At 37.4% G+C, this 15,668-nt stretch overlaps 1 protein-coding gene across 1 annotated transcript in view; it reads right to left on the bottom strand.

The window, feature by feature from the left end:
• Nucleotides 1-11,021, bottom strand: part of LOC121318300 (filamin-C-like) — a 53,560-nt gene extending 42,539 nt beyond the window's left edge. The window contains 1 exon segment of the mRNA XM_041254817.1: nt 10,195-11,021. Within this exon segment, the coding sequence (XP_041110751.1) occupies nt 10,195-10,567 (373 nt within the window). The 5' untranslated portion in view covers nt 10,568-11,021.
• Between the last annotated feature and the right edge of the window lie 4,647 nt (nt 11,022-15,668).

Raw genomic sequence — 15,668 nt, 5'->3', positions numbered from 1 at the left:
TTACATGAAATTAGATGATTTTTAGCCTACTTAAATATGTCTGTGTGAATCACACTGATGAATCACACTTTCTTTTTGTACGGGATCCCTTTACATATATATCTGACACTGAATTCCACATATCGGATCAGCTATAGCCAATGATTGAGACATCATTATATTGCAAAAGTCTACTGGAAGCCATAATAATAGTACAATATTTTTATGTTACCTTTTGAAATGTCAATTTTTTAAATTTTTGTCAGTTTTTCCTTTTTTTATAGAAATCTACAAAGCTCTATGTAATTTTATATATTATCGCAACATTATGCAAAACTTTTGGCCATAGCAGTATCAGGCTAACTTGTTCCACTTGTTCTGATCAGTTAAACCAGTTACAGGGATCATATATTTGGTGTGCTGCAATGTGGACTAAATCACTGGTACACTCTAATTGACTCATTAATGTCCAAGTTATAGTTAGCAATTAGATGTGGTCTAACAAAGACATCACTAGTTACATGAATAATTTGGAATGAGTTAACCAATGCCAAATGAAGCCTTTTATCACATATCAGCTGTTGTTCCCATTGTCTTCCCAACTATAAATCCAGTATCAAAAACCTTGTTGTTTTTTTCTGTCAGTAGAGAGAATGGAAAGCTCACTCCTTATCTCACACAGCTGTTGTCCAGTTGTTTAAACAACTGAAAGAGCTGATCCCACCCTGGCTGAAAACAGACAACAGCAGCTGTCACTGGGTCTCTCTCTCTCTCCCTCACGTGTTCTCGCTGTCTATGACTGCACTCACAGATCTCCCACACTCACTCTCTTTTTATTGTGGGCTGACATACAGAAAGCTTTTTCTTTTACAGGGTTTGAAATCACTGCTAAAGGTTGACTGGTCCTGCAGAAAATAAAACTATTCAAAACAGCTGAATGACGAAAACGGAAAATGTTTTAGGTAAAAAATTACCCAGTGTTACTTTATAAATGTGTAAGCCAATCTGTGATGTTCTCATCTTTGTCCTAAACCAATAGCTTAACCCCAACTAATATAATTGTCATTGCAAACATAAGTTAACTAAGTGTGTAAAAATGAATGCACTTTTTTTTCTTCCAACATTTTCATAAACAGAAATCACAAGTTGCCTTAAAACGCAAAAATGTAAGGACTGTTTGACTTTTTAAAACAGACCCTTTTCAGGGGATGGCCAAAGTTGGCCCATCCAGCCATGGTCTTTGTTTGAACCCTATTCTAAATTGTTTAATTGAACCAATTAAACCACCATCCATACCATGAAGTAGTTCATTATCTCATTTTACCTGTTAAACCTGGAGTTATCACTGCAGGCACTGTAAAGACAGCAACTCCTACTGGAGATTCATAAGTGACTGACAGATGCTATCTCCAACACTGAGAATAGGAAACGGTCATGGATTTTAGGTCAGCAATGTGACTGTCAGCAGACAGAACACTCGGAAACTAATCGACTCTGAGTCTATAAACACTGGTGACTGACTCAGTAATATCTGCCCACAGGCTTTTAAAAATAAATTATATAGGGAGCTATTTATTCTGGGGGAGCTACTCACAGTGTTCAGAAACTCTATCCTAGCTTTGTGATAGAATCTTAAAGCAAAATATCCATTTGTCCTCCAACAAGGCAGAAGAATGTGATACCCACCAGCACCTGTGTGTCCACATTTTTAGGAGACATGAGTCAGCATTGTTAAAGAAGGGTGTGTTGTTATGATTAGAATTAATGACATTTGTTAGTGTGTGTGTGTGTGTGTGTGTGTGTGTGTGTGTGTGTGTGTGTGTGTATATACAGCTCTGGAAAAAATTAAGAGACCACTGCAAAATGATCAGTTTCTCTGGTTTTACTATTTATAGGTATGTGTTTGGGTAAAATGAACATTCTTGTTTTATTCTATAAACTACTGACAACATTTCTCCCAAATTCCAAATAAAAATATTGTCATTTAGAGCATTTATTTGCAGAAAATGACAACTGGTCAAAATAATAAAAAAGATGCAGTGTTGTCAGACCTCGAATGATGCAAAGAAAATAAGTTCAGATTCATTTTTAAACAACACAATACTAATGTTTTAACTTAGGAAGAGTTCAGAAATCAATATTTGGTGGAATAACCCTGATTTTCAAGCACAGCTTGAAACCAGTCTTTCACATTGATGTTGGGTGACTTTATGCCACTCCTGGCAATAAAATTCAAGCAGTTCGGCTTTGTTTGATGGCATGTGACCATCCATCTTCCTCTTGATCACATTCCAGAGGTATTCAATGGGGTTCAGGTCTGGAGATTGGGCTGGCCATAACAGGGTCTTGATCTGGTGGTCCTCCATCCACGCCTTGATTGACCTGGCTGTGTGGCATGGTGCATTGTCCTGCTGGAAAAACCAATCCTCAGAGTTGGGGAACATTGTCAGAGCAGTAGGAAGCAAGTTTTCTTCCAGGACAACTTTGTACTTGGCTTGATTCATGCGCCCTTCACAAAGACAAATCTGCCCGATTCCAGCCTTGCTGAAGCACCCGCAGATGAGTCTAATTTTCAGCTTTGCCCAACACCTGGTCGTTTTATGGTTAGATGGAGACCTGGAGAGGCCTACAAGCCACAGTGTCTCCCACCCACTGTGAAATGTGGTGGAGGATCGGTGATGATCTGGGGGTGCTTCAGCAAGGCTGGAATTGGGCAGCTTTGGCATGAATCAAGCCAAGCACAAGATTGTCCTGGAAGAAAACTTGCTTCCTTCTGCTCTGACAATGTTCCCCAACTCTGAGGATTGGTTTTTCCAGCAGGACAATGCTCCATGCCACACAGCCAGGTCAATCAAGGTGTGGATGGAGGACCACCAGATCAAGACCCTGCCATGGCCAGCCCAATCTCCGGACCTGAACCCCATTGGATACCTCTGGAATGTGATCAAGAGGAAAATGGATTGTCACAAGCCATCAAACAAAGCCGAACTGCTTGAATTTTTGCGCCAGGAGTGGCATAAAGTCACCCAACATCAACGTGAAAGACTGGTGGAGAGCATGCCAAGACGCATGAAAGCTGTGCTTGAAAATCAGGGTTATTCCACCAAATATTGATTTCTGAACTCTTCCTAAGTTAAAACATTAGTATCGTGTTGTTTAAAAATGAATCTGAACTTATTTTCTTTGCATTATTCGAGGTCTGACAACACTGCATCTTTTTTATTATTTTGACCAGTTGTCATTTTCTGCAAATAAATGCTCTAAATGACAATATTTTTATTTGGAATTTGGGAGAAATGTTGTCAGTAGTTTATAGAATAAAACAAGAATGTTCATTTTACCCAAACACATACCTATAAATAGTAAAACCAGACAAACTGATCATTTTGCAGTGGTCTCTTAATTTTTTCCAGAGCTATATATATATATATATATATATATATATATATATATATATATATATATATGTGTGTGTGTGTGTGTGTGTGTGTGTGTGTGTGTGTGTGTGTGTATATATGTGTGTGTGTGTGTGTGTGTGTGTGTGTGTGTATATACATACACATACACACACAGTTTGGTATGATGCATATTTTATAAATACTATTCTTCATAACAACAGAACAAAAACGTGAATAAAGGTTTTACCAATAGACAATCAGACTGTCAAATCTAACACAAACCATGTATGAGTCCTATTATACTGGTTATTTATTGGGTGCACTCTTTAAAACAACATGCTAATGATGATTTGAAGTAAAAAGCTTACATCTTTGGTTGTATACTGCATTTCACTAAAATCCAATACTTTGTATTCTGCAAGATTCAGAATAACCTCATAAAAAAATGTCTGGAAGACACAACCCACGACTGAGAGGCAGGATCTACTTGTGTTATTGTTATAGTCTGGACTATACATTAATGAGTCATTTTCTATTTTATAAGTTATTGGAGGATTGTGTGTCTTTCAGATGCCAGTAGTCCAGCTGCCACTTTAACAACAATAACAATCACTTTACAGAAAAAGAACATACTGTATAGCACTGCTTTGGAATTATTGTGAAAATGACCTGTCTTTTGATAAGTCAACAGAAAAAATTATTTCTTGACTCCCTCCCAACAATTCCAACAAAACACCTGCCTTCAACAGATGTGCTAAATGTTTTAAAGTCAAAAATGGGAACTCCTCGCCACTCAACCAAGAAGCAATTAAGAATACAGTCTGTCATGAAAGTTGGTGTCAAATACTTAAAATCTCTTTTAGGCCTCTCAACCCTGGGAAATATGCTGAATTTGTTATCCATATTTGTTTCAACATATGTCGCCAAACAAAGTTGTACTTAATTTCTTTTTAAAATTACATTTTTCACGGGGATGTAATGGCATTTCTCAGCAATTAAGTAACGCCACAATGTCTAAAGACAATGGAATGAGGCTGTCCCCATCCATCAGACAAGGTTCTGGAGAAGTCAGTAAGCAGGTGACATCACTGACAAAAACAGCACACAACATCCAGCTGCACTCAGCACAGGCCCCAAAATGGTACTGCCTCCTTGCACTTTCCTGTAAACACCCATCTTTTTTAACAAAGGCATGACTATAACTCAGAGCACTTACATGGATTTAGAAGCTGGCCTGCTGTTCATGCAAGATGTAAACATTGAAAACTCTCAAGACTTTCTATGGAGGTGGTGGGGGTAATTATTATAAACGACTTCCTGTGAAGATTTATGTGCAATGTATGCAATAATCGGCCCAGTTCTTTAACCCCTTGCAGTTTAACCACAAATTAATTAAATGTTGAAGATAAAAATAACTTCACATTGGTGCTTCCCTAAATATTGCACTATTTGCCGTAGCTTTTAGGTTGATCTGGATTGAAAATCTAATTTAAAAAGGGTGGGAAATGTAGCTTGTAAATGTGCCTGAATTTAAATTTGTATAATTTAAACCCCACTTGCACACATTTCACATCCTGAATGCTAGGAAGATAATATTTGGCCTCAAATGTGCATTTTTCTGTGCTTACTGCCTCCGTGACACATGGTAACAATTAGGGGTCATGTTGTAAAGAACTTGTGCAGAATGTCCAGCAATTTCCCTCAGAAACCACCGCAAAGAAATCTAACCCGTCGGGCACAGAGAGAACACTGCCAGAAATCTGCTATTTAAACACTAATATTTAAATAATGATGAAGCATCAGGTCTCTCTGTGGAGCTCAAAGAATGAGCGCACATCCAATGTTAGCAGACAACCTAGTAACACTCAGTGGAAGGGGAATAATGTAAAGCATAAAGACTCTGAATCCCTATACAGATATAGTCCTGGCTGGATGCAACGCTATGCTCCTTAAACACACTGCTCCACAGGAGACTTAAACCACATGTGAGGGCACGGAGTTACACTTTCATATACACTGTTACTGTGAATTAAGATAGTTACAGTGCAGCTGGGCAAACCGTTGGTTCCCTTATACTGCATTACTAACATAGCTGAAGATGACAGGTCTCAACTTTGACCCAAAGGAACTTGAACTAAACCCTATTCACACCACCTTAATCATGAGAGAGCAGTGAAAATGTGATTGTCAACCATTTCATCTACAAAGTTGGTCGTGCATTATTTGGGTAGAGCGATACACTGTAAGTTAAATGATATAGTATCTTTGTTTTCATTGATGTTTAGCTGAACACCATGAATAAAGTTTTAGAATGTCACCCCTGCCATGTCTACTGCTATGTTCTATAGTCTATGTCCAATATGGTCAGTCTAACTGGCTCTCTGAAAAAGAAAGAATTTTATTATCACAGGCCAAGAACTTATTAGGAGTACACAGTCCCTCTGTGAGTCTTGCCTCTATTTTCCTTATCTTGCCTTTCATTAAATGAATGAGAAAAAACAGAGTCTCCTTGTGATTAACAGACAGTTCTTGTGATTCATGTGCAAAGATAACCTCAGAGAAAACAATGAAGCAAAAACTTAAAAAAAAAATATTTTCCCCTTATCATGTCTTTCACTTGCATTTGCTTGTTGGTGTAAAATTAATTTAACTGACTTTAACTGACGGTTTCATCTCGACAGCAATAATTGCTCTGCACCAGACGACCTAAAAGTCAGAGTGTTTTTCAGAAACACATGCCCCTCAAGCCCCACTGGCATCTCACTCTGTTGAGTCATGAGCTATTTTAAGCACCTGTTACTGGAAAGAGACCAGAGTCCAGCTGTCTCCATATCAATCACTCACACTTGGGCTAAAAGGAAGCACCCTCAGCCATTCAATATTCAACAGTCATTCACATGTTCCATATAGACCAACTGCTATTCCTTTTCCAATCTGAGCAGCCAAGCATTAGCATGCTAGGTGTGGCATCTTGGGTGCTTATTCTACCTACCTCTGAACATGCCTAATTTGTTTCATTAGTGTTCCTGGGGCATGTGCTAATGCATTCCCCCCGACACCCCAAACTATGAATCATAAAAGCTCCAATTTAAATGCTTTCATTGTACTGCTTTTTTAGATGCTAAAGACACAAGAAATTGGTTGAATATGACATGAGGACAGGTTGTGACTTCCCAAAAGCTACAGGGTACGTCAAGGCAGGTGTATAATTGCTCATCTCTAATCACTTAGTGTTTCCGTTTAATGTTTCCGTTCATTTTACTCAACTGAAGTTTCCGACATTTCTGGGCAGGATTTTTCAAGGGACCACCAGCCACGTGGCCTTATGAAATCGGACACTGCAGCCAAGGAGGAAAGAACTTTGTGAAGCATCCTTCTGGAAAGCTCTTACATATCTGCAGAGTCATCCTGTACCATACCCTTGTTTCTGCATGTGTGCTAACCCACTCTCTGTCAGTCAGACTCACATGGAGAGGAAAGTACACCGGGCTGCAATGCTGAGCTCAACTACTAAAATCGGCAGCTGGGAGCTGTTGGCATGAATGTGACCATTAGAAAGGTTAACGTTGGCGACCCAGGACCTTGGTGTGCGTGTGTGTGTGTGTGTGTGTGTGTGTGTGTGTGTGTGTGTGTGTGTGTGTGTGTGTCTCCAGCTTTTCTGTCTTCCATCCTTGTTACATTTCTCTCATTAGAGGAGGCCTGCAGAATTTCCTTGCTATAAGGCTCTCAGTTATAAAGCACCTCGGCTATAATGCTCCTACAGCATGTCCCCCAATTCCCTATACTAGTGAGTCATGCAATATTTCAGAAACATAGTATTGGTGTTGTTCAAACTGTAAACAACTTCTCAGTTTAACTTCCGTTTCTGTCTCTCCCTTTTGATACAGTATCTGAACTGAAGAAAAGCTGCACTGGTGCTTTATAACACAGGCACTTATTCAGCATTCATTTTATAACTAAATAAATATTAGGCCTATTACGTGGCTATCTTTTCTAATGTATTTACTTTTTTTCTGCAATTTGGAGCTGCGGCTTTCTCCAGGAGAAGAGACGCTTCACCTTCGCTTCAGTCCCTCTCCGGCAGCCGAACCTGGGGTGAGCCCATTCTCTCTTCCCCTCTCCCGACCCGCTCTCCTCCTCGCACTTGGTTTGCTTGTCTGTCACTACGAACTGAACTCCCAACTGCTGTTTAGCCAGGCTATTTATAGTTTAAAAACTGCTAATTATAATGATCCACGAGTGGGAATGTTACCTTTTTTTTTTAAATATAGCGTTGATTACATGGTGCTTTATGCATGGTTAATTCACGGAAAGTTACATTTTTGCTTCAATATGTGTGCATTATAGAGAGGGAGTTATTTTACTTTGTATTTTAGTCAGATGTGTGTTGTTATGTGTCCCGCGTTATAGTGAGGGACCACTGTATTACAAATTGTTATTAAAGCTATACCTAACTCTGACATTCCAAAATGATCTTAATCCTCATTATAAAACTTTACATTGGCTATCCTCATTCCCAGTGAGAAGAAAAAAAAAAGACTACCGGTAGAGGAACAAAATATGTTAATAACATGTCTAAAGATGTTAGCCGCACTGCACTGACGTTTGAGGAAAAACATCAGTGAAAACATAATGCCTCCATTGCACAGGGTCACATTTAGAAGGTAGTATGCCTTTGTGATTAGCAGGGAACAAGTTAGTGACAAACAAAAAAAAAACAAGATGGTTCATCCCAAGTGTCTATCAAATGAATGCAATAGCAACCTTTTAAAGAATGCAGTTGGATAATAGTAGTATATCACTATATGCAATTGCCATACCAGTATAAACTTAATGGAGAATACGAGTACTGTACAGTAGTTGCCAAGTACTGCAGAAGGGCAATCTTGCAGCATCTTCATAATTTAATACAATTATTGTCTTTGCAATGGAGTAGGTTTTAATATGTTTGGAAGAATTATTAAACCCTAATGCTCTATGAGAAGAAGTAACCAGTATACAGTGTTGCAGTTAATTATTATTTACTTTTTGGAAACAAATTATATACATTTTTTCAATTTGTAAGACCAATGGGTCTTCCAGGATAACTTTCTTCTTTCCCATCTGAAAACATATCCCCAAAGTATAAACCACTGTGCTAAATTAACATAATTTTATTATAAATAGAAAACAAACTGTTGATGTTAAAAAGCTTCACTTAATAGTGACTTCATTTAATAGTGCATTGCTGTTTGATTTCCATTTTACAAAAAAATTGTGCAAACTTGGTAGTAAAATCAGTTCTGTCTATTGAAACTCTCTAAGGGTTAATGGATTTCTAAACTCAAATCAAGGCACAAGCTGTATTTTTAACCCATATGTGTACCCTGCCATATCCTTCATAATTATTACTCGCATAGTCATTCAAGTCTTTCTAGCTCTGGCAGGTATTCATTCTGGAAACCCATGAGCATATTAAAGTGCACTGCCCACTATGGAACAACACTGGACTATTCCTAATGGCCAATATGAAGAAATATGTCTCCATGCTGGTAGAGATTTACAGCAAGTGAAGTGTTTTCTAAAAATGCCAAAAGCCTTGATTTCATTAGCTGCCCCTCATTTAAACGAGACCCACTCAAACTCAAACTGAGAACTCCCACCAAAGTTCACTAAAAACATTCTCATTATCATGTAGTTCACTGGTTTCTATCACATGCATTTAAGATACTTCCTCTTGGAAAGCACTGCATCTAGACACATGGGTCTGTAGCAGAGTTTGAAAGGACTGAAATGGTTTGAAACAAGAAGGATGCTGCAAAGTTTTTTTTAGATCTGAACAAAATGTTAAGCTTTGTTTTGGACCACTCATTGGCCTTGTGTCCACAAGTGTGATGAAGTCTAGAAAACAAATGGAATCACACTACAAAAACAAAATCAACAGCTGTTCTGACCAGTCCATAAGAACATAACATTGTGTACAAGTTGTATTCAAACGCTACATGTAACCAAAAAAATCCCTAACCCTAGTAGTGTTTGTATTTACTAATAATAACTAAAAAAAAATACATTAAAGAGTAGTGTGCTTAATTTAAACTTAACGCAAAACATTTTGATACTGCATTGCTACAGCCATCATGTTTCGAAACGTGTATAAACCTGGCCAGCATCACCCCACCTGGGTAATAAACAGTACTCTATGTTAAACAAATCGCTCTACCGACACTGACCATTTTCGTTTTTAATAAACAAAACAAAATGTGCATGTGCCCTGAACTTAATGTGACAGAAGTTAATGACTGAACTCTTTCAAAATTAGATTGCTCTAATTGCATTATATTCACACCACTGCCTCCCCTTGCCTGATACGTAGGCGATTATTACTTGTGTGTACTCTGTATTCCAAATAATACAGTGATTTCACTGTATTTAAAGCAATATTCTGTTTATATAGAATTACAATCTTTGAACTATACATATAAATATACATTACTCCAAACCGTTCTATTCAATTACTTTTAAAGCAAATATCATTGTGTGATACAGTCAGACACAGTACATTAAAAGGCACTTAAACAATACAAAAATACTACCGCGTTTATTTGTTTTTTAACATTGGGTGTGTTTGCGCACAACATTACATGAACACCACAGCTAAGCTCTTTTTATTTTGCAAACAGAACTCTGCTGTCTCAAGCACGCCCTCTATCCACCCAGCTGTTTTCCCCGCTATGTGAAATAATGATCAAATATGTCAACTTAATAGCGTCCAGACAAACAGTATACGCAAAACAATGAAAAATAACACTTCGGAAGCAAACAAGCACACATCTCTTACCTATCGATACCAGCTTGATATGTTCTCTATCCAGAAACTCCAGTGCCACCGAAACGTTTTCGAATTTCATCTGTCTAAAGTTAGGTCTGGGGTGGTATTTTCTGTACATTTTCTTCTGACTCAGGACCTCCAACAAACCGATCAGCTTTAACCCATCGCTCAGATCTTTTTGCAGATCGTTGATCTTTTTATTGACGCATTTCAGGTGCTCGTTGCACCATCGGGTGAAGGTGTTCTGTTGGATTTTCTTCCACGGGGCATCCTCAGCCAGGTCCTTCTCTGTGGCAGGCATCTCTTCCTGATCTTCCCCGTTATTGGTGCCTTGGTAGTACGGAGGCTGCTGCTGGTCGTAGTATGTGTTATTGCTCATCATGACTTCGGTTTGTGTGCCCCTTTTTATACCACAATCAACAAGGCCAGTGTGAAATCTACTGCACGTAGGGAGTTCCAGGAGCGCGCCACTCAGAAAACTTTTTTAAAACTTAAAAAAAAGTCACAGCTTCTTGCTAAAATGATCGCGCTTGTCAAACCAAGCACATCTGTCAGCAGAATGATAAATTAAGGAATCCAAGTTTCGTTTTGAAAACAGCGAGTCCTCTTTTTAATTGACAAACTTGTGAGAAATATGTTATCTGGTTCTTAATAGACAGCTCGAAGCATGGTAGGAAATTTCAAAAAGAGACGGCAGATCGTGAAGTAGAAAATAAAGCGAGATCAGTACAGCTGAGTTAGAAGAGACTTGTTCACTTGTCACCAAATGAAGAGGAAGACAAGACGCGGGTTTTAAAAGATTTGAGAACCCCTTTCCACGTCAGAGGGAAGGATTCTCTGGAATGCCTCTGCCATGACCATATACAACTAAATGATGGGTATTTTTCTAACCCTACTGAGATAATGCTATGGATCTGGATTGGGTGCTAAGGATAGCAGGGCCAGGGATTGGCTCGACTGCAATGTGTTGTAACAGTTGTGACTTGTTTTATTTTTAGGCACTCCAAATCAGGATCTGGGGGGACTAGAGTTTTCAGTTGTTGTCATTAACACAGGAGGTGGCAAGGGTTACAACTGCACCTCAAGTTAAGAAAAACCTAAACTGGCATCCCAACAATCTGTTTATTTTGTTGGATTCTGTTACGTTGTTTAGCTTTGATCCGCTGTGATTTCGTTTTAAATATTTGCATTACAAGGTCGGATTAACATAGTATCCCGTATAGCAAAGAACTTAAATTAAGCCCAGTGGATGCCCCGTTGAAATGATATTATCTGCTATTCTGGACCCAGGAAAGGATAACACAGAAGAGACTTTCAATGCCCTATGGTTCCAGCTCACCGCCTCAGAATAGAGAGGTTTTAGCTATGTGATCATACATAGACTTTAGACTCTGGGAGCTCCAGTTATTAAACTATGACGTTAGAGCAATTACTTAGATCCAAAGCTATGTAACACCCTACAATGAAAAAATACTTTTAAATAAACAAAAATGCAGCCGTGTAAATAATGTGTCTGATGAATACTGTACTTCATGACTCGACAGTTTCTGAAGAGAAAGATCAGAAGCGTTTTTGGGACGATGAATAAGCTAAAAAGAATACCTTATTAACTGGTGTTGAGTTATTTTCTAGCTAATTCTTTGAGACTAACTAATCGACTTGTTTGGAAGTGGTCTATATCACATAGGGTATAAAACGGTATTTTAATTCAGTAATGTATTCAGCATTTTTAGTGTGCACCAGTTGGGTAGCTTTTCTTCTCTGGGTCACCACCAGTTGTTTTCAGGCCTATAATTAATTGTGCATTACTTTAATGACCACTGATGAAGACAGAATGGCTGTTGAATGTTTTACAGACAGTAAACATACTCAAAACAAATACAAAGGGAACATGAAAAAGAAATTGTGCTGCATTTACATGTGCAATGTAATGGATATGTTTCATATGTTTTAATTACTATCTCTTCCTGAATAAGTGTGGAATATAAACAATGAATGTAAATATGTTGTATAGTTTAACAGGGGCACATTTTCAAAGCTTTTTCACCCTTTTTTATTTTTCATTATTATTTTTTGTTAGAAACAACTTCAGTTTATTTAGAAGTTTTCAAAAATAGTTTAAATTGCACTAGAGCTGTAGTAGTTTTCAAAAGAATACAAGTTAGTATATGTATTACAAGTAACCTTAACAGACCATAAAGTTACTTTAATATAACAGTATAGAGAAGACAGGGTGGAAAGCTGCTGCTGATGTGAATTGAGATCAGAAGTTCAGATGATGACCTATAAATGGGGAAGTCATATTGTCTTAACAAAAAAAGAGGGGGGGGGGGGGGGGGGGGGGGGGGTTCTATAATGGAAAGTTTATGAATCTGACTGAAATATGGTAAATTTAACCAAATGGAAGGACCATAAAAAGGAAAAAAGTTTGTTAAAATGCTAGAAAAGTCATTTATGTATTGTGTTTGATTAACTAAAAAACGATGTTTTATGCTGTCTCCAATTCCTCCATAAAACCTGAAAAGTTTGTAAAATGCTAGAAGTCATTTTATGTATTGTGTTTGATTAACAAAAACGATGTTAGCTGCTTCTCCAATTAGGAATTCAACAGATATTCAGAATATATATCTACTCAGACTGAACATCAATCCTGATTAAGAGTAGTGGCATTTTTTGAGGGCCATAGCCAATATACTAATACATCATGTTAATGATTTTGGTATTCTGTGGTTGGCAGTCATGAAGGTAATGTACTTTCTATTTTAAAAGCATCTCTTAACTGTCTATTTCAGAATGTTCTTTTCATTAATCTTACACAGCAGTACCCTTGGTGACTTTGCAGTGTATAAATAGTGTAATACTCTCATTACCTCTACTCTTGGCAGTTGACTATTACAACTAAATTCACTGAACTGAATGGCAACTTGGTATTTGCAGCTATAATATTGTTGGGGATTTAGATAACGTATATTGTAGTATATAATATATATTATATATCATAAATTATATATATAATATATCCCTAGATTATAACGTATAGTGATATATATATATAACACACACACACACACACACACACCTCATAGTGATCTGGGTGAAATACGTGCAGTGATAAGCCATAAAGACACTTGATGCAGTTGCTCTAAACAGTGGCCGATCTAAATACCCCAGGGCTGTCTTGAGAGGGTCACATGTTTAAGATTTGAACAGTAGTTTTTGACAAAGTATCAAACACACACACACACACAGTTTTTGCTTTTTGTTTCCTGTTTATAAATGTTACAATTATTGAAATCTGCTTGATGATTGGAAGCACATGGAATTGAAGTCCTGTGTTTACTCACTGAGCAGGTATAGTATGTCAGACAGCTGCAAGCCTCCCCCACTCCACACACACAACAAAGCATGTGACTTTGGGGGTCTCCCATGTGGCGCATCCAGTAAAGGCACTCCACATGGAGTGAAGGTTGCACCCTGTAGGTCACCGTGGAGATCACAGGTTCAAATCCAGGCTATGTCATTGCCATCCATAGCCAGGGGTTCCTAGAGGGTGGCACACTATTGGCCAAGCATTATCCAGGTAGGGAGGGATTAGATCTGCAGGGCAATCCACCGGTTCACCACACACCAGGGCACGTGGGTCTGCAGCAAAACCATTCAGGCAGGAACACGTTTCAGAGGACAAGTGTTTCAGCTGCCATTTCCCAAGTCACCAGGGGGTTGTAGCAGTGTACTGGGATAAAAATAATAATTGAGCATTCCAAATTGGGGAGAAAACCAGAGTAAAAACCATTGGCAACGATTAAATAAAAAAAAAAAAATGTGGTTATAATAATATAACTAATAACTTTGTGTTGTTACAACCCATTCTACCATTGAGTGCTGTATTTTATAATTAATCATGATGTAGTGATATAAGGTAAACTCTGGCATACAGAAGCAGGTTTAAGATGAAATGAAAGTTAGGTACTCATTTAATAATGTTGTTCAGAAAGACTGTTTTATCTGCTCATAGTTTTAGAGTCATTTTTTGAGGCGCTATTTGAGTAACATTCCTGTTGTTTTTCTGCTATCCTCCACCTCCCAAAGATTTGTTTTTTCTGAATCACAACCCTGGTGACGGGAAATTCAATGAAATCCTCTGGACATCCTTTCATCAAAAGATGGGTTAGATTGTCACACCTTTTACTGTTAGATAACAAGTCTGTGAAATTCTAGGTGATAGCAACGCAAACAAACAAAAAATAAATCTTCACTGAATAAATACTCTTTTTAATACAGTAACACAATATTTTGCATTCTTTTCTGTTACCTCTTTGAGTTATACCAATTATTCTGGAATGTGATGTATGCCAAATATTTTCAAATGGATCTATTGTATTCACCACACTACTGATACAAACTAATAAAATATAATAATAATAATAATAATAATAATAATAATAATAAATAATAATAATAATAATAATAAGTGTGTTTTCTACAAAGAACTTGTCCAATTCTGCAGTAAAGACTTTAATGATAAACAGTGTTAATGAGTATTAAAGAAGAAAAAGTAAGTCACAGTTAAATTCATTTTTTTTATTAAATCACATTTCTAAAATCTGAAAAAAAAAAACAGAACAAACATGTTTGCCATATTTTATGAAAATCAAAGAAGACACGTACAATAAAGCAAAGAAAGTTAACTTTTTTTAAAAATTGTTACAGCACACAGATGCCATTTTTAAAAATATACATAAAACATAACAATTTGGAGCATTCGGAAGTACATTTTGTACAATAAAAACAGTATAAACAATAAAAACAGCAAGCGAAAACATTTTTAAATTAAAGCAAATAAAAGCAATGGATGAGGAACTCAAATCAAATAAATAGGAATAAAACTATATAAAAAAAGAAAATTATAAAGATATAAAAGCCCTATTATAAAAGTATGTTTTTAATTTAATTAAATTAATTAATTAATTAAAATAAAAATTGCCAATGTAGGTGCGTCTCTCACTATGCATGGTAGAGCATTCCATATGACTGAATGCTCTACCACCCGTCCTTTGCTTTAAAATCCTTGGGACAGGTAGCAGCCCTGCATCTTGGGATCAGAGTAGCCAGCCAGAGGCATATGGGACTAAAATATCTTTCAAATAAGCTGGAGCCAAACCATTTAGGGCTTTATAGGCGATAAGAAGGACCTTAAAGTCAATCCTGGACAGCACCGGGAGCCAGTGGAGGACTGATCACACAGCACCCTGGCTGCAGCCTTTTGTACAAGCTGCAATCGTGACAGAATACAGTTTGGAATTCCAGAGAACAGGGCATTGCGGTAATCAATCCTATAAGATATAGAAGCATGCATCAGTCTCTCAGCATCGTGCTGTGAAAGGAAGTGCCTCACCTTAGCAATATTTCTAAGGTGAAAGAAAATTACTTAAATTATATTCTGAATATGTGGCTCAAAGGAGAGGTCAGGGTCAAAAATTACA

The sequence above is a fragment of the Polyodon spathula genome, chromosome 7 (genome assembly GCF_017654505.1).
Source record: "Polyodon spathula isolate WHYD16114869_AA chromosome 7, ASM1765450v1, whole genome shotgun sequence".
NCBI classification, from domain to species: Eukaryota; Metazoa; Chordata; class Actinopteri; order Acipenseriformes; family Polyodontidae; genus Polyodon; species Polyodon spathula.
This window is presented reverse-complemented; position numbering and strand designations above follow the sequence as displayed.